General features: G+C 34.3%; 1 protein-coding gene across 4 annotated transcripts in view; it reads left to right on the top strand.

Moving 5' to 3' along the window:
* LOC126272718 (solute carrier family 12 member 6) overlaps positions 1-20,091 on the top strand; it is a 1,173,553-nt gene extending 1,153,462 nt beyond the window's left edge. For all 4 annotated transcript variants that reach the window (XM_049975756.1, XM_049975759.1, XM_049975758.1 and 1 more), the window contains one exon: positions 13,293-20,091. In XM_049975756.1, the coding sequence (XP_049831713.1) occupies positions 13,293-13,384 (92 nt within the window). In that variant the 3' untranslated portion in view covers positions 13,385-20,091. The remainder of the gene's footprint in view (positions 1-13,292) is intronic.
* Positions 20,092-20,949: the final 858 nt, after the last annotated feature.

Here is a 20,949-nt window from a genome sequence, read left to right as displayed (position 1 = left end):
TGAGTCGTGCTTGGGTAGCTCAGATGGTAGAGCACTTGCCTGTGAAAGGCAAACATCCCGAGTTTAAGTCTCGGTCCGGCACACAGCTTTAATCTGCCAGGAAGTTTCATATCAGCGCGCACTCCACTGCAGAGTGAAAATCTCATAATGAGCTCATTGCTCATTTATGTATCTCCTTTGTTGTACAGTTGGCAAGTATTTTTATGTCGTAGCACATTAGCATTCTACGGTTTGGAGTATGGAATCATGTAAGTATGTTAGAAAATTTAAAAAAGGGAATAGGTTGGATGAATTTATAATGGGGATTAGCGCAATTCAGTGACAGGGAAAAAAGGAGTTCTGGTCAGGTCAGTAAAGGATTATCAACACAAAAACAAATAAAGGTAATGTAAGAGTAGGCTCAATAATGACTAAGAAAATAGGAAGTTGGGTAAGCTTCTCTGAACAGCATAATGGACACATTATAGTAGCCAAGACAGACATGAATCCAACACACACTACAGTAGTAGAAGTTCATATGCCATCTAGCACCATAGAGATTGAAAGACTGTTTAGTGACGTAAAGTAAATTATTGAGATAGTTAAGGTGGACAAAAATTGATTTGTGATGAGTAACTGGAATTCAGTAGTAGGAAACGGAAGAGAAGGAAAAATAGTATGAGAACATGGACTGGGCTAAAGGAATGAAAGCAGAAGCCATGTGGTTGGGTTTTGCACAGAGCATAATTTAATCATAGCTAACATTTGGTTTAAGAATCGTGAAAGAAAGTTGTAGACATGGAAAAGACTGTGATGGTGAAATGTTGTAGACTGATTATATAACAGCATGACAGAGATTTAGAAACTAGACTTTAAAATGTAACACATTCCTAGGGCAGGTGTGAACTCTGACCAAAGTGTGTTGTTTATGAAATTAAGATTATAAATTGAAGAAATTGCAAAAGGTAGGAAATTAAGGAGGTGAAGTTATGGAGAGTTTCAGAGAGAGCATTAGGCAACAACTGAATGAAACAGGAAAGGAATGCAATAGGAGTCAAACAGTTAGCTTTGAGAGAACAAATAGTTAAGACAGCAGTGGATTATACAGGTAAAAAAGAAGCAAGACCTAGCAGAAATCCCTTTATAAAACAGGAGATACTGAATTTAATTGATGAAATGAGCAAATATAAAAAAATGTATCAGGGGAAGGGGAAACAGAAATATAAAAAATGACATTGACTGAAAGTGCAAAATGACTAAGCAATGATGACCAGAGAACAAAAGCAAGGCTGCAACAGTAAGGATAACTAGGGGAAAACATAGATGTTGCCTATAGGAAAATTAAAGAGACCTTTAGAGAACAGAAAAGTACATGAATGAGCATCAAGAGCTCAGATTGGCAGTACTAAGCAAAGAATGTAGAGCTGAAAAGTAACATGAATGTATAGAGATATATATTCTTCCAGGTTGTTGTTACCATTTTATGCACAATATTTTGATGATCAAACCAGCCATCTTCTTCGGGTGCTGCAAGTTTTGCTGTTATTTATACTTGCTGCCTGAATTTCAACTAATACTCAGTTGCACCAAAACACCAGAGAGAATACGTAGGATTTCTATATAACGGAAACAAACCTGAGGACAACTTATAGAAAACGAGTATGAAGTACATGAAGATGAGATGGGATTTGTGATACAGTGACAAGAATTTTGCAGAGATCTGAAAGGCATTAGTTTAAAGAATGTCCTGGGAATAGATGATATTCTCCCTTCATTATTGAGCTCCTTTGAAGAACCAGCCAGGACAAAATTATTCCTCCTGGTGTTCAATACCCCCAGTATCCAGGAAGACTGTAATAATTCCATTTTCAAAGAAGGCAGGTGCTGACACATGAGGGTACTACTGAATTATCTGTTTAATAGGTCATGGTTGCAAAATATTGACACAAATTATTTACAGAAGAATGGAGAAACTTGTAAAAGCCTACAAACGGGAAGATCAGTCTAAGTTCCAGAAAATGTAGGAACACATGAGGCAATATTGACCCTACAATATAGCCAGAAACATACATTGAAAAAAGCTAACCTGGAATTCATTTGTACTTTTAGAAAAGGCTTTTGGTATTACTGACTGGATAACATTGTTTAAATATTTGAAGGTACCAAGGATAAAATTAAGAGAATGAAAAAGTTATGTACATTTGTGCAGAAACTAGGCCGTAGTTAAGAGTTGAAGGACATGAAAGAGAAGTCATAGTTGGAAAAGGAGTGAGATGGGTTTGTTTTCTATCCCCAATATTACTCAGTCTATACTTTGAGCAAGCTGTGAAGGAAACCGAGGAGAAATTTTCAACAGGAATTAAAGTTCAGGGTGAAAAAGTGAAAACTTTGAGGTTTGCTGGTTACTTTGTAACTGTGAGAGACAGCAAAGCTTTAGGAACAGCTGTTGAGCAGAATGGGATAATGTCTGAAACAGAGATTATGAGATGAACATCAACAAAAGTAAAACAGTGGTAATAGAATGTAGCCAAATGAAATCAGACGATACTGAGGAAATTAGATTAGGAGATGATCGCAAAAATTAGTTGATCAGTTTTTCTATTTTGACAGCAAAATAACTGATAATAATGACAGAGAAGATATTAAATGTAGACATCAATAGCAAGAAGAGCATAACTGAAAGAAAAGGAATTTCCTAACATCAGATACAAATTTTAATGTTAGCAAGTTTTTTCTGAAGGTTTTTGTTTGGAGTGTGTAGCCTTTCGTGAAAGGGAAATTCGGATGACAAGCGATTCAGACATGAAGACAGTAGAATCTTTTGTAATGTGGTGCTATAGAAGAATGCTGAAGATTAGTGGGTTAGATCAAAGAAGAGGTACTGAATCAAGTTGAGGAGAAAATAAATTTATGGCACAACTTAACTAACTAAACAAAGGGATTGAGTGATACAACACATCCTGGGGCGTCAAGGAATTGTCAATGTGGCAATGAAAGGAAGTGTGGAGGTAAAAATTCTAGAGGAAGACCAAGGCTCAAATATTGTAAGCAGCTTCAAATGAAGGTTGGCTGCAATAGTTATACAGATGTGGAGAGGTTTTCTCAGGATGGACTAGCAGGGAGAGCTGCATCAAACCAGTCTTTAAGACTGAAGACTACAACAACAACAACAGCAGCAGCAGCATCATATTGTTCTTAACTTTTTATTGTTGTAGGTAATGTGTGTGTTCCGTTTCAGGCTTTCCTGTATCCGTATCCCTTGTAGAATCTAGAGATTTATGGTGGGCGTTACTGGAAGTTTGTTTCATATGGTATGAGGATGCTATGTGATGGTTATCTCTGTGTTAACAACAAGATTGTTTTCTCTTGGTTGTGTTCAAATTCGTCATACTGAATCAGATTTTTGGCCATATAAATGTAATGTGAATTCATGGCAATGCAGTGTGAAGTCTTAACATGTCGAAGGAATGGTTGCCTGTTTTGTTATTGCTGACACTCTTTGCTAGATTTTTCTGATATCTATAGCATCACTCTACACATGGAAATCTTGACCCTAATTCTCATCATATCTAGAGCTGGCCATCTGCCTAGTTTTTTTAAAGGTAATCTTTTCCGGCTGCATTACTTTTCAGGAGTTGCTTAACTTCTTACTGAAATCCCTCTTACAGAGTGCTAGACTTCTGTGGCAAAGAGCCTTTGTGCCAAACAAAATTTACGTCATCCTTTCATTACTAAGAACAGTTAACTGCTCATACTCATTGATTCATTCTCACATCATGCTCTGTAAATCCTAACTTCAAGGGGAGCCTTCAGTTATATGGAATGAATCAAGTTATCCTTTAACTGGATAAAGAAATGACTGGATTTACACAGAGTTTTTATTCCTGAGTAAAAATATTCTGATAAATTGTGGAAGGAATGGGTTATGAAGTATTCTTTTGTATTTCAATATTTTGGAATTTTCAGTTTTCTGCCTCATGCCCAACTACAACCTGTTTCAGACTTTTTCACTAGAGCATAAAACTCTATTCTGGACCATAGGGAAGGATGCATAGTTCACCATATTTTACGGACTATAAGACACACCTTAATTTTTAAGCAATTTTCTTAAAAATAGAAAAAAAAACATTCTCACCATTTTTATTATTAGATTGCTGCCAGTGAGAGGGTTACTTACGCTGCACTTCTTGAAATATGTAAAACACTGCCTACAGCTCACGTAGATTTGCATGTTTCCATGTCCAACTGTTATGGACGGATCACATAAATGTACGTTTTTCATTCTGTGCAAATTTTCTGAGACTCGTTGCTCATGCTAGTGACTATTTTAATTCAACATAAGTGCTGTGAATATGAAGTTATTGTTATCTTTCGTTTTACTGCCAATGATCAGTACCATGAAATAATCAGTACTGTAGCTGTTGCCTTGTGCGGTATGGCACAAAATTCTTGCTCACCTGTTAGCAGACGATTGTTCTGATATTCCAAGGGATTCAGACGATGTTACTGATAGTAGTATTAGAAGTGAAGAAGAAAACAACATGGCTATAATCAACCAAAAGTGAGATAATTGTGAATGATTTAGATGATGAAGTTTTGACAGTCAAAGTTGTCTGAAGAAGGACAATACCATTATTTTAGAAACATTTAGAGGAATTCCAGATGTACAAATACTTCCCAGTGAGAAACAGCATTATAAGCACTGTGGAATTATTTCTAGGGGATGAGTTGTTCGGTCTAATATTGACACAATAAAACTTGTTTTTCGAACAATACAAAAACCATTATAAAGAAACTCCCAAGTCTTCCAAATTTGTGAATATCACTGCTGTTGAACTGAAAAAATTTCTGGGCATGAGTACCTTGTTGCACAAAAAAAAAAAAAAAAAAAAAAAAAAAAAAAAAAAAAAAAAAAAAAAAAAAAAAAAAAAAAAAAAAAAAAAAAGATTATTTAAAGCACTATTGGTCAACAGATCCTCTAATAGAGATACCGATTTTTGGCAAGCTGATGAGCAGAAATCGATTTGAGCAGATATGGAAATGATGGCATTTCAATGACAATTATTTACAGAACAGTCAGGAAAACAGAGTCTGCAAAACTGAACCTGTACTGAAGTACCTCGTAGATAAATTTCAGGCCATATACCAACCTGAACAGGAGCTTTCTCTTGATGAAGTAGTGATAGCATGGAGAGGATGGCTAAATTTCTGGGCATATAATCCTAAAAATCTTATCACATTTGGTTTGCTTGTTCGTATGGTTTGTGAAAATGTAAGTGGATATATCTCCTATCTAGAAATATACACTGGGAAAGGAAAAAATCTTCAACACACTATTCTCTCTGTACTTTCACCTCACCTAGGCATATGGTGCCACATTTATCAAGCCAATTATTGCAACTGTACAACTATTGCCAAGAGTTTGTGGTACAGCACGAATCTATAGAGGTTTCCCTCAGTGTCGACAAACAGAAGCCAAACCTCTAAAGAAAGGAGACACTATTTGGAAGACAAGGTGACATTTTGCTGCTGGTATGGAAAGATAAATTGGAGGTGAGAATGGTAACAACAGTTCATGGTTTTCTCCACAGTTGAAACGGGGAGGAGGGGTTACAGAAACTGAAATGAACTGTGATGTACAATACGTTTATGAAAGCCATGGATAGAGCTCATTAGTATCTCTTGTATTTTGGGATAATGTGGAAAACCAATAAATGGACAATGAAAGTAGTTCTGTTTAGGTTGTGCTTTGTTTAATGCATACAAAGTGTATAGAAACCTAAATCCAGATATACAAACAAACAAAAAATGTAACTTTCCTAAAAGAAGTTGCAAGAGCCAGGACAAGTGATAAACAAGGGGACACAGTGACTGTGGAGGAAACTGAAGGTATCCATCCTACAGGACAAGCGCCTGCCAAGGATTTATCTGATCGATTGTCAGGGAATATTAAAGAACATATTTGTACTATTGTGGGAAGTGGAAATAAGAAACATTCAGCACAACCTTGCAGAGTTTGCACAGCACATCATAAAAGAAGTGAAACAAGATACTATTGCCAGTTTTGTGAAGTATTGTTACATAAAGGTGTGTGTTGCCAAAGGCATCACACCATTCAAGAACATTAGAACATCACAGAAACATGTCTGCTTAGTTTCATTAGCATAAGACACCAATAAGTGCAGCTACATTCAAATAAGGAAGGCATGCACATTTTGCACGTGTCTTACGAAAATCGCGCAAGGAACAGCAATAACCACGGTGTGGCATCAATGATCTTTCCAAAACACGTTATTTTTTACTGGGTTCGTTTCTTAAAGTGCTGGGAGTTCTACCCCTGTGTATAGAACCTTTGCTATTCAAAGGATTAATCAGTTTTGCGGTTCTAAGTGAAAGTATACTGTCACTTAACATGGAGAAATTGTATTTTCACCCCGAAAAAGGCTATTTTTAACAAGTAGATCCAGGAAAAATCCAGGATTTTTTTTTCCCTTGTCCACGTATACACCCTGCAATGTCACACAAAATGACTATTTACTCCTATTATTTTGCACATACGAGAACAGTATTCAGTTAGTAAGTGAGTACAAAGTGAATGCGTTAACAACAAACATCGAAAATGTAAATAACATTTCGCAGTAAGAAAAGCATGATAGAAATAGGACAGAACCAGGTGTACCATCGAAAGTGATAATTTATATGCTTCTAACAAGCATCCAACAATAAGTGGTTGAAGTGCTGAAATTGTATTGTAATCATTTGCATTCAGTTGAAGACAAGTGTTGAAAATGAGATTATGAAGAGACTGGAATCAGCCCTTAATAATGGGCACTTTTGTTTGTAAATTAGAATCTGTGCCCCCCAAATTCTATAGTAAAAATGGTGCTTGCTACTGCATAAACAGGTTGGTGGACAATTGACAAGTAAGCAAAAGCATTTTCATGTTATTCAATCACTGCTTGTTGCAGATGAACAGCATACAGCACTTAGGAGATTAGCATGTAAGAGGATATGTCATTTACAGCATGTGTACCAAAGCAAAGCTTTTTTTCCACATTTGGACAATTACTATAAACGTGGCATGCTTCTAATTGAAACACTCATAAAAACCTATTGTAGTAATTGTCAGCATCCCACAGAAAATTATGTTTTGCCATACACACAAATTAATAGAGGTGCAACACACGTAATGCCATCGAAATCCATCAATACACCGTGAACATCTGAAATCTCATCAGATACAAATTTGGTTAGACCATGCATCCATCTGTTGCCTTTAACATTTCTGCCTACTGTGGCAGTTCATATTTAACTTGTTTACTTATTTATTATCCATATCCTACTTTCTTTCTGCTACCTGTTTCATCTTCTCTCTCATGAGGTTTAGTCTACTATCTTTAGATTTCAGTTGATTTTCACCCTTTCAGGTTGTGCCTATCTCAAGCTGAGCTCTAAATGAATTTCTCTAGATAATAGAATTTGAATATACAATATTGGTGTTTCTGTCTCCGATGTACCTACTTCATCCTATCATAAGAGTCTAAATTAGTGGCAGTGAAGATACTTGACCTGTTAAGATTGATTGATTGATTTATTTATTCAGCAGCCATTTGATGTAATACATTTGATACATGTTGTATCTTTACATATAGGCATTGTCATGTTTTACATTGAAGTTGAGAATACATTACAATTTCACATATACATCTTCAAATTGATACTATTATAAAAAGTGATAATGATACATGTTAAAATCCCATAGGTTAATAATCATAATAGTCTACAATTATACAAGTTTATAATCATACATTATTTATTCATACTTTTGCTGTAGTCGAAATATCCCTTTATTGAATGAAAAGGGTTTACTTATACAGCTTCAAATTAACAATATTATAAAAAGTTAATAATAACACATGTTAAAATCACCTAAGTTAGTAATCATGATAGTCTACAATTATACAAGTTTATTATCATACCTTATTTATTCATACTTTAGCTGTAATCAAAGTATTCCTATATAGTATAGAATGGGTTTTCTGTCAGTATTGGTTTAATACCTTTTTTAAATTCATTTATGCTCTCTGCTTTTGTGATGACATTTGGTAGACAGTTATAGAGGCGCATTCCTATGTATGTAGTCCCTTTCTCATATCGGCTGGTCCGATGCTGAATTTCCCTTAGTTTCCAGCAATTCCGGGTTTCATATTGGTGTACCTGTTCGTTCGTTTGGTAGAGATTAATGTGTTTTTTAGTGAGTATTAGAATTCTGTAGATGTAGACATTTACTACCATTAGGATATTTAGTTCTTTAAATTTTGGTTTGCAAGTGGATTCGCCACTTTTGTCTTGTCATTATGCGGATTGCCTTTTTTTGTATAATAAGGATCTTTTTCATATTTGATGCACTCCCCCAAAGCTCAATTCCATAGGACATCATGGAATAGAATTGTGCAAAGTAATATTTTATCAGAGTTTCCATATTAACAATTTCACTTAGCTTCCTAATTGCAAAACAAACCGAGTTAAGCTTATGACATACAGCATTGATGTGCTCTGACCAAGACAGTTTGTCATCTATGTAGAGACCTAAAAATTTCGCACTTGTTACTTGTTCAAGACTGTTGTCATTGATTTTTAATCCTATCAAATTTTGTTTGGGTCTGTTATTTTTGAAACAGATAAAATTAGTTTTCTTGTAATTTGGTACTAATCTGTTGTTGCAGAACCAAGTATCAAGATAACAAAGAATCCCTTCATTGTTTAGAGCACATTCTTCTAAGTTTGCAACCTTTATCACAATATTGGTATCATCAGCATAGAGGATGGCCTTATTTTGGATGCCACTGGGGAGATCATTTACATAAATCAAAAAGAGTAGTGGCCCAAGCACGCTTCCTTGTGGTACACCATGTGTAATTTTCTGTGTGTCAGAGTAAAATGTATTTCCTTTTTCATCAGATATTTCCACTTTCTGATATCTATTTGTCAAATATAAACTCAATAAGTCAAGTGCTGTGCCTCTGATCCCATAGAATTCTAATTTCTGCAGAAGCAATTCATGATTTACTAGGTCAAATGCTTTGGATAGGTCACAGAATATCCCTATTGTAGTTTCTTCCCTGTCAAAAGCATCTAGCACATAGTCAATAAGTTCCTTTGTAGCAGTAGTGGTGGACTTGTTTTTCTGGTAACCGTGTTGACTTCTGGATAATATTTTGTATGTTGTGAAGAACTTCATCAACCTGTTGTGCAGAATACGTTCAAAAATTTTTGCTATTATTGGTAAAATACTCACAGGCCTGTAGTTTTCTGGTTCTTTCTCATCACCCTTTTTATATAGCGGTATTAATCTTGCTGTTTTCAGGCTTTCTGGAAACACCCCCTCTGCCATTGATTCGTTGAATAATTTAGCAAGTGGCTTAGCTATAAAGGTAGAAGACAGTTTCACCAGCATATTTGAGATCCCGTAAACATCCTGTGTCTTAGTGTTTTTCAGGTTGTTTATGACTCTGATTACTTCTGTTTCACTCGTAGGAAACAGGTAGATTGAATTACTTAATGATTGATTATTCAGCTTTAACCCATTTAAAGCATTATTTGCTGAAGTTCTGATATTGTCTGTCATATGCTTGCAGATATTTACAAAGTAGTTATTAAAGACATTTGCTATGGCATCTGGGATTTTTATTAAGGTGTTATTCCATCTAATTTCTTTGGGACAGTCCTTTTTATTCCTTCTATGACCTGTTTCTTCATTTAAGATTTGCCATGCTGTCCTAGCCTTATTTTCTGAAAGGCTGTTTTGTACTTAACTAATCCATGCAGCTCTTTGAGCCTATTACTGGATACCATAATGCCCCTGCTTATCCAGTTATTTTGTTTTGTTTTACTAAAGACACATTTGTTTTTGTAGGGGAAAGCCTCATTGATGTATTCACAGTACTTTGTTATAAAAATACTAGCATTGTTTTCATTGCTTTTATCTAGTAGTTCAGTCCAACCTTCCTTAGCCAGGTTGGTGGTAAACTTATTTATGTTTTCTTTGTGTATTGGCTGGTACTTAATATTATACTTTCTGTCCTTTAGGTTTTGATTTATGGTAATTATTTGTTCAGTATGGTCAGATAAATTGTTTTCAGCAATGTTTACAGTATAATTCTCTGATTGAATATTTGTGACAATGTAGTCAATTGAAGTGGCACTGTTAGCAGAGACTCTAGTCGGATCTTTGATTGTGTTGTGCATGTTGAAAGATGTGAATATTGATTGGAGTTCTTGTTTATGTTTAGAATCCTTGAGGTAATCAATGTTGAAGTCCCCGCAAAGTATTAGTTTGCATTTAGACTTAATAACCTTGCTTAATACTTTATCTAAGCTATTGAAAAATGTGGTTAATTTACTGTCAGGTGATCTATAAACATTAATGATTACATATCGTAGATCAGAAAGCACAATTTCAATGGCAGAGCATTCAAATTCTTTTTCAATACTTAACTTACATAAATCTGCTCTACTTTTTACCACATCCAGTAGCCCATTTTGCACATAAATGCAGCTACCTCCATTTTTATGGGTTGTCCTACTGAAATATGAAGCTACTGTATAGTTTTCTAGATTGAAAAGGGGTATTTCCTGTTCCTTAAGCCAGTGTTCGGTAACACATATGATAGATGGGTTGTTCACAGTTCTTAATAATGCCTCTACATTTAACAGTTTATTTCTAAGTGACTGAATATTTTGATGTGTGATTATTAGTTTTACGGAAGGACTGATTTTGCCATGCTTGTCCATAAAAAATCATTGCTTCGGTTACTCACTTTCCTCCTCCTGCTGGACTCACGTGTTGCAGATGACACTTTCTTGCCAGCTGGTGTTGTCGAGTCCACAGTTGCTGTTGTTTTAGTTGAGGGGGGTGGTGGTGGTGGCATTGCTTGTAGTATCAAGGATTCCACTTCTGTCAGTACTAGAGGTGATGAAGGATCTGCCTGATGACTGGTTGCTGTTGCTGTTAGTTTTGTCCTTGATACTGGTTCTACTGCTGCTACTTCTGCTTCTTTTGTTGATTCATCTGTTGGTGATGATGCTGCTGATGATTCTGCTTTTGTTGTTAGTGCAGCTACTGAAGATTCTTCTCTTGTTATTGGTGCAGCTGCTGGTGGTTCTGCAGTTGTTTTTGGTACTGCTGTTGTTATTGATTGAGCAGTTAGTGCTGTTTCCACTATTGCTCCTTTTGTTGATTCAACTGTTGGTGATAGTTCTGCTGATGATTCTGCTGTTGTTGTTAGTGCAGCTACTGAAGATTCTTCTCTTGTTATTGGTGCAGCTGCTGGTAGTTCTGCAGTTGTTTTTGGTACGACTGTTGTTATTGATTGAGCAGTTAGTGCTGTTTCCACTCTTGCATCAATTAGTTTCTCCTCTCCTTCATTTTGACATGGCATTAGGATTAGTTTATGGCTATTTGACTGCCTTGAGTATTTTATTGCTTCCAGTAATTCTTTGCACATCACTGTTTTCCCAAAGTTGTTTCTGTGCAGACCTTGCTTTGTGAAATGGCTTCTAACTGAAACTGTGACCTCAACATATGTTACGTTATTGAAGCTACTACAGATTTTTTTGATTTTTCTGTTTGTACTAATTATCTCTTGGTTTACGCACGAAAACTCCAGCAAATCGTGCCTGTGTGGGATGTTTAGCACAAACACTCTAGAGTGTGGTACTTTTTCCAAGGTTTCTTTCAGCACTCTAGTCGCCCTGCTGATCTCATTCTTGTATACATCGTTTCCTCCGCCGATTATGACACGTATCGAGCCTTTTTTAACTAAGGTCTCACAATCTTTCAATACTTCACGCAAAGGGGCGCCAGGCTTCGTTATTCCTGTTACTTTGTAATTTGATTGGTTGTATGCCATTATACTAGCTAAACCTCTTCCATGGCTGTCTGAAAAAATAAAAATTTCGTCCATCACATTTTTCACACCTAATGGATTATTTCGTAGAGGACTTTCTTTTGAAACACTCTTTGTAGTCATAAATTCTTTCGTAGTTTTCAGCTGTTTGAAAGCATCTTCGGCACTTACTAACGTCTCAAAATTATTTGATATTTCAATTTCATAATTTCTATTGTTTTGATTTGTATACCTTATTTTAGGCCTAGTACACCGTTGATTTTCATTGTTTTGCTCTTTTTTAATGTCACTTATAATTGTTTCCAGATGATTTAAGCGTCTTTTTGCTATCAAAAGGTCCTGTTCCAATGTAAACAGTACATTTTCTTCCTGTATAGCGGCACGTTTTGCTAATGACTTCCATCGCACATCACAGTGTATTACACCACATTCACATAGTGGGCTTTCCGTTTCACAATGTGCGAAGCACTTTAAGTGTATCCACTTTTGAGTCGTTGAACACAGCCTAATACCATTTATGACTTTTTCTAAACACATATTACACTTTATACTCGAAAAATAAACGTTTTTCCCGGAGTCACTTACTACGACTTCTACACTGTCCGCCATCCCAAAGCAATGGTGGCAGTGTTCACTGTGAGTTGTGGCAACAATGGTATCCAGTGTTTCAGCAACTGGTTTAGAGTAGTCAGAGAGGGAGTAGTGGGCAGAAACTGTGTCCATATCAATGCGTAAAAAAAATTACACCAAATTCTGATGTCAGCACACTGATGAAATATGTAATAAATTCAGAAAAAACAGTGTTCGTAATCACAAAAGATAGCGAAATAATAACTGTAAAAACAAATTTGTGCCACATATTTGTAGCTGAATTAATTGTACAAGGTAATATGTGATGTACATAACCTGTGACCTTTGACCTGCAGGTAACTACTCAAAATTTTTACTAAATGTAGCCAAGTGTTGTCATTATTTCACATTCATTAGCTTCATCAGCTTGTATTGTTACATCATATTGCATAGGTCGAAGCTGTGATACTGAAAATAGTAACCAAACCCTGCAAGGTACATTGAATGTTTCAATTTCGGTTATCAATTGACATTATCTCTTTTCTTCTCTTTCATTTTTACCTAAAAAATTCTGCCATTAATTATGACAAAATGATACATTGACAACCTGTGTGCTGTAGAGAAAATCTGTAATGACTGGTGCTGCCCATGCTTTAGACATCAGTGCATCCATTCTGTTTTAATAATTGGTGAGTATACACATATAACATCCTAAATTTTAGCTCTTTAATCAGTTTGCAAAAACAGATTATTATTTTATGCAGTAATTTCCAGTTTTGACATGAGCCACATGCAATATGATATTGAATGCTTTGTCCTTAATGTAAACAACAGATATGGAATTCTTAGAAGTCCTAACAGAAGGTCTTGAAAGAGTTCTTATGGTGCGTGGTGGTGGAAGAGAGGTCATAACAATCTACTCGTGAAGGGCACATGGCAGCAGTAGCAACACCTGTCAGACTTTAACACCAACATATTTACTTGAACACAATCACAGGTACAACAAGTGTAAGCTGATATTTCTGAAACCATTCAGATCAAGAAGGAAAGAAGACAGGAGAAAAAAATGTTTTGCATATCATTTAATGCTGGTTATACCCCAGAGTGATGTAAAAATGTATTTCACTCCATTACTTCTCTTAGTCCTTAAGTTTACATCTACCAAAGAAGTTTTGTCTTTTGCTAGAGTTTAAATACGAAGTTGTTCAACACAGTTTCATGTAAACCTTAACTGTACTGGGTTCCTTTAGGTCTGTGTTGCAATGGCATTGAATCAGTACCATTAGAGTTAGAAGATCTCTTGTAACCTGATAAGTATTCACACTGTTATCAAAATCCCAGATAATTACTGTTGGAGAAGGGGAGCACAATTAAATATGAGCTGCACTGCTGCTCCAAGTTTAAACATTAGGTACCTGAAAGATAAGGATCAATGACCAGCGAACAGATCACATAGTTTTTGCTATCATTTTATTATATCACAGATCCCTTCATCTTCACGATTAATTGATATTACTGAGAGACATAGATGATACTCCCCTTATCCAGTCACTAACAGTAAGGGCAGTTGTGCAAACACAATTTTTAATTTTTATGTTAATTATGCCTTATGTTAATTACTCTTGTTAAAGTTTCTCTTTTACACATCGTAGTGGGACTGACATAAAGCAGGAAAAATAACTGAAATTGAAGAGGCATTACCAGCCAAAGAAAGTTATCTATTTGCTTGTGTTGTAGCATTTCTACATACCAGTAACAATATCAGGAAAAACATATTTTTACCTGTACATTTTCCAGGGAAAAAAAAGTTCACATTTATTTTAGTACCTGTACACTGTCAAATTATGTCATAGTCTCACCTTCCCAACAATTTTATGTCTTGTGCTCAAGCAAAAAAGAAAATATGTCACAGGCCTGTTCTTCACATAGCTGTTTCATAAACAGAATGCTTATGCCATATGTCAGTCAAGAGAAACTTAATTCTGTTACGTTCCTTAGAAAATCAGCTGACATGTAATATGTTGTCCTGCCAAATGCTGTTTCAGGTAAATATGTGTATACTATGATCTCCTTTAATATTAGCTCATCGTCTGAATAACTTCCATCTCTTCATCACATACAACAAAGCAACTCGCTGTTTTCTACATCATGTAAATTTCTCATATAATCATCTTTATATACTTATATAACATTTTCATTCATTAAAGGATTAGAGGTATGCTGTCATCTGACATCACAAAATTAGATTCCAACATTTTGCAGCAGCATCGTTAAAGGTGAATTGCTGAAACATATAATTCTTGTTATGACAAGGAGTTATATTTGCAGTAAACACATATTTTTGCATAACTATACACTATTAGTACTTACATAAAAGGTACTCTTATGACAACAACATGTTTCACATTTGTTTTCAAAATGTGAACATCTAATGACACTTAAAAGTGTTTTACTGGCAGTTGCATCTGTGTGGTGTAAGTGATTGTGGTGTAAGACGTTGAACCATTACCACAACTAACAAAAATTTTTTGCTGTTCCGTGCTCAACAATTGTGAAAATGTCAGGTACTGTGTTAAAAAGGCGGAAATGTTTGCTCACAATTTCAGAGGAAGATTCTGTCTTTGTGGATTGTTTAATAATAAAGTAGGTGAAGGATAATACTATGTAAAGTAGAATCTGTGGCCAGTGGTAAAAGATTCAGATAATTGTTTAGTCCATATTCATGTAATTACTTATTACGAATTCGGCTGGTTCATCACTAAGGAAAACCATACTAGATTTTTTTCCATTTGTTACCAAAGATGTTTTAAATATTTGCAGCATTACAAAGTATCAGGCATAATTTAAAGTTGTGACTCATGTATCAACATGTTTATATATTTTTTTTAATTGAGTAATTTTATGTTCTAATATGTTTAAGGAGTTTGTCAGTTGAAGATGGTAGTTCCTACATAACATGACACACTCATTCCAGCAATAGTGATTATTAATCAGCAATGAAAAAACTAAGTCCTGTTGAATTTCTCAACAGACATGTTTCCCAGTTTAAGATTCAATGAAATACTTTCATTAAAATCTTTAAAATATCATGCTAGTGGAGTATTGTAATTATTTTCCTTGTGTGAACTTTGAAAAATGCTGGGAGTTTGTTAAAAATCTTGCTGCCAAATCTGAAATGGAGTTTCTAAAGACAGTAGTAATACTACAAAATTCAGTATCCTGATTTTCAAGGATTTGTGATTTCATGTCAAAAGGAAGGTATATACAGAATAGGCAAACTAAATGTAGAAAGTAGTAGTTTTGAGTATAGCAAGGTACTACTGATTTGGAATTATACCTGTTATATAAGAAATACCTTGAAATACTGAGAGAGCCTATAAGAAAAAAATTATGTAGAATTATTACACTGCACCTCGATTCAGAATATACCAAGATCAGTTCTAACGATTTTTTATTAGAGGGATTTTTTTGGCAAGATCCTTTCTTGATGAATAACTGTACTGAATTTTCATAAATGCACATGATCTTTCTGTTACAGATTTTCTTAAAATTTCAATATGCCCTATCAATTCATTTTTGAAATAAGATAATAGCAGAAAACTTTGTGTTTGGTATTACTGGACTACTATGCAATATCTATGTGCTTTGTCAGCTACCTAGGCTTTTTTTCCAATCTCACTTCCTCCCGTATTCATCCCAAAATAGTGTTCAAATTGGAATCAAAACCCATACACGAAACATTAATGTTTTCATACTACAAGGACAAGATATGTGAATAAAATTTTTATTGATCTATGAAACTCTCTCATGAAATTCCGAGGAAATTTTTTGTTTTAACAGTCAGCATTCTAATTCTGAATTTGCAGCAAGCTCAAGACACATCTGACTTGTTCTCCCATTTTGGTAATAAGTAGTTTGCTTGTTTTATTGATATTTTATAATGTAAATAGCTTTTTTGAATTTTTTGATATAAATTTTTATTGTTTTCCTTAACTGCCACAAAAAGGTGCTTGCACCAGCATTAATAGAGCATTTCATTAGAGCAATGATAGATGTAATGTTAATTTGGATTAAAATTAGAAGATTGCACTTCTACAGTCAGTGTAGAATAGTAACTACCAGCAGAAATAATTACCTTTCTTCTCCCACTTTCTCTCAGAAGCACAATAATGATTTCACTTGTCCCATAGTGTTTCATCCTTAAACTAGTGCCCATGTCTTTTATCCATTTAAGCTTATTTGAAAAGCCTCTCAGGGCCTTCCTATTGCTGTTATATTTCTGTAGCACAGTACCAACCATGAAACTTCTTAACGAAGAGATTTCTGTAAAGTCCTTTACTAAGATGGAGAAAAGTATAAACAATTTACAGCAGTTACAAGAAACAGAAATAAATCACTTTTCTACCAAAATTTAAACAATATACAGCAGTTGCAAGAAACAGAAATAAATCACTTTGTGGCCAAAAGTTATTTTAAATGGGGCTAAATACAAAGAAGTGGGTATAATTCCTGGAATTCTTGTTCTCTTACATCTCTAACATTGTCACTATTTACATTTCAGTTTTTAAGTCAGGTGGATTTTAAATGTTTTTTCCCCCTTCTCATCATCAGTTCACTCCATCTCTGATACTGGCACAAGATTGTTAGTGATTAAATTGCGGTGATACCAAGAATTTTCTGCCTTAACTTGCCTTACACTATTTTTAAAAAATTTCTGCATTATAAGCAGCACATATGTAGGCTATAGACAGATTGTTGACTTCTAAATGCAGCAGCTCTTCACAGTTGGCCTCATACTATGTATGTATTTGCTTTTGGAGACTGTTGATATTAGGTACTAAAAGTTACTCGTTATGAATTGTAGTGGCATGTTTTCCTAGTAAACAGTGTGCCTTTGTGTAAGAGAAATCAGTAAAGATTTTTTTTAAAGCTTAACCTGAATTCTCAAAGCATCAGTGTGCGCCTCCAATAAAAGTTACAAAAACAACAGTTATGATAAATGGTGTATGCATGAAGAAACTGGACAGTTTAAATTTTATGAATGACTATGTTCACATTTAACTTTTGTGTCAGAAGATCACACTTGATTTTAAACATATGTATTTCAAGCACACTCATTTATTAATTTGTATTGCATTATTTCCAATATTTCACCACATCCACTTAAATGTGTATAATGAAATGCTTTCTTAAAAAAGGGTCACCTTTCTAGCGTTCTACTTTATTTTGTATATTTGCGTTTTGTATATTCTAATGGTTTACACTGAACTGTGTCCAACTTTCAATGCTCCATGATTCTGATATTTAATTTATAGAGCATACTGTGTAACAATTTGTGAACTGTAAGAATAAACAATATTATTTTTGTAGCAGATTGTGATATAATTTTCTAACAGTTCAAATGTTGTTTAGAATTTCATTGAATATTAATGGGTGACAGATTGCTGAACATCACATCCATTAGTTTAAAGAATGAGTGTGAGTGTGGTACAAGAATTTAAATATTTAAGTAAGATTCTTGTCTATTTTTGTAATAACTTCATGTTTATACTTTTCTAGTGCAGCACTACTGCAAAGATATAACAATTATAGTATTACTGTAGCCAGTATCTGACTATGAGGGTTAGATAAGTGTATCCTTTTCATAAAATTGCTGAAACCATGACAAATATGAGTGTCTATTAACAATTTAATTAAGATTAACTTACCAACAAAATAAGAAACAATAGTAAATATCAGTTAAGGCACCTGTGACACACTGATATATTTCATTTGGTAGCTTTAAAAAAAATTCTTAACACAGGGATTGTGTGACCATGTTTCTGAATGTCTCTTACTTAAACAGCCTATATCAGAATTGCTCTTAAAAAACATTAACTCATAGAGTTTTTCCCCCCATTATGCTGTCAAATTTCTTTCTCTGAAATAGGACTGTTCACTTTCATAAGTCCAATTGGTTATTTGAATCCATCTTGTATTAATTTGTGTGATATTGGTTCATGGCTTCAGCTGTTTTATGAAAAGTGCTGATTTCTGTTACCTTCATATTATCAGTTCTTGTTTTTCTGTACCTCAGCTTTTAGTGGCCATCTATTATTGAAATAGACACATTGTAAAATATTTCAATTTTTTTATGAAATTTCTTATCTATGAAACAGAGTTTTTATCATTTGTGTAAAAATACATTATGAGAACTGTTTCTATAAGTGTTGATGATAAAAAAAAATTGTTAGCTATTTCCTATATTTGCCTGTTACATTTGTGATAAATTTTTTGATTGTGAAGTATTTTTGAGGATACCTTTAAACAGTATGTGTATATTTGGAACAGTGATTTTCTGATGACACTCACTGTCTGTACAATTGTATTATGTAACAGCACACCTCATATATTGATTTGTCCATAATATTTTAGAGGTTACTGTTGCACAAAATATTTTGAGAGCCAGCTCTGTTGTGATAAAACTGTCTGATATATTTACTATATAGTTCATTATTTGTTTTCTTCCTCATGTGTGATTGCCCTTTCAGTTTCACCTTACAGTTATTCCTGTTTTTTTAATTATAAGCAGTGATATGATTATAGTGCTTAGAAATCATGAGTGTCTGTTACAAAGTTTTCCTCCAGGTATTATATCAGGCACATAACACAAAATCCATACTGATTTGTGAAGGAATTATAGGACTCACTGCCATTACTGTATATAGGTTCTATGATGTTCAGATATTTAAAGCAGTTTAGTTGGAGACCCTGTAAAAATAATCATGTCACTGTTCCATCTCAATACAAAAATTTTATACAACTGTTGGAAAAGTTTTGGAGAGGCACATTATATGTAAATGCTAATGTGTGTGCGGAGTGATTTAAAGATGGAAAATATTTATAGTTGTTGTACGACTACTTGTGATGTGTGCTCATATAACAGTGCCAACCCGTATCTCTTTTTCCTGGTTTTGTGTATATTTCTGTTGGCCTTAATTACTTTTACTACATTCAGCATTTTTCATTTTTTTTGTTCAATGAGTGTTATTAAATGCAGCTTTTTTTATTTCAATGCAGTGACATATATTACAGAACAATAATTATTTTTATGTTATCTCGGCATTTGAAAATGAAGTGCATGTTACACAGTACAGAATGAATATGTATTAAATATGGAGGCTGGATCCTTCATTGGCATATTAAACTTGGGATGCTGTAGAAATGTAGAGTAATGTTTTAATCTACATTAAGAAAGAAGTAAAATCAAGTCTCTTCAAGTAAAATGCTCATTCCGTATTTCAATTACATTCTCGGTGTTATAGAAATACATCTTTTAGAGATACTCCTATGTATATAAAACAATAGTTAACTGCATCCTTTACAAATATTAGGCTGTGACATGATTGAAAGAAAAACTAAAACAGCAATTAGTTTTTAAATGTAGTTGAAATGCTATCCTGTTATAAATATAAGTGTAAAATGTGTGTGTGACTGTGTGTGTGTGTATGTCGGAAAGAAAGGGAGAGTTAATCAGTAAAAATATAAATTAATTAAGAGATTAAAAATATGTAGTTCTTAAGTTTTGAAGAAATAAAAGATGGTGAACTTAAGTCATTGTTTAAAACAGAATAAAATAAATCAATAAAATATAGCTTACCTTTTGTTTTCTTAAGTGCTTTGGTGTTCTAGTACAACTACCATATCCTTCCCATCTGATTGCTTTGTGCCACCCTTGGTACAGGTATCTTTTTAAATTTAAACAAGCCCAAAGATTTGGTTTAGGTAACAAATAACTATCACAGTTCACCTACCTTACATGTGGAATAAGAAATGATCAGAAATTAAAGGATGAGCAAAATGTTAAAAGAGTATTCTGTGTTGAAGTTTTATGCTGTGGCCATTAGATTGTTCTGAGAGATAGCTCATGGACATCATCATATGAATGTTCACAGTGTTGAGATTCTCTTGAATTGGATTACATTTTCCTGATGACTCAATGTACATTGTTATAAATTCAGCCACTAGCATCACTCTTAAGATTACAGGCAGCCACATATTTTCCATTTCAACCATGAGAGCCTACAACTTAGCATATCAAGGGAGAAAAGAAAAGTAAATTGTGCCAGCTTCTTTGCATGCATGAGTTTATAGTTGAAATGGGAAACGAGTGCCACTCAGAATGAAATATAATGATGCTTTTGAGTGAACTCCCCTTGAGACACATGATGCATGAAATTGCGGGTTTGCATGGCTTGTTATTTTGAAATATAGTTGCAAAAATTGTCTCTGTTGATAACTGATGATATTGGCAGGAACTTTTTTTAATTTTCTTCGGAAGGAAAAGAGACTATTGCATAAAATTAAAAAATACATTCTTTTTATGAGAGCACCTTACTGTAAGGAGCAGCTGTGATATCAGTGGAAGTGCACTCATACATCAATACTTTGTTCAGGGTCGTTTATTGTTGGCACTTGTAACCAGGAATGAATTATTTGAGGGAAACCATTT

This window comes from Schistocerca gregaria, chromosome 5 (assembly GCF_023897955.1).
Source record: "Schistocerca gregaria isolate iqSchGreg1 chromosome 5, iqSchGreg1.2, whole genome shotgun sequence".
Classification (NCBI taxonomy): domain Eukaryota; kingdom Metazoa; phylum Arthropoda; class Insecta; order Orthoptera; family Acrididae; genus Schistocerca; species Schistocerca gregaria.
Note: the sequence above shows the minus strand (reverse complement) of the source record. Positions and strands in the feature narration are given on the sequence as shown.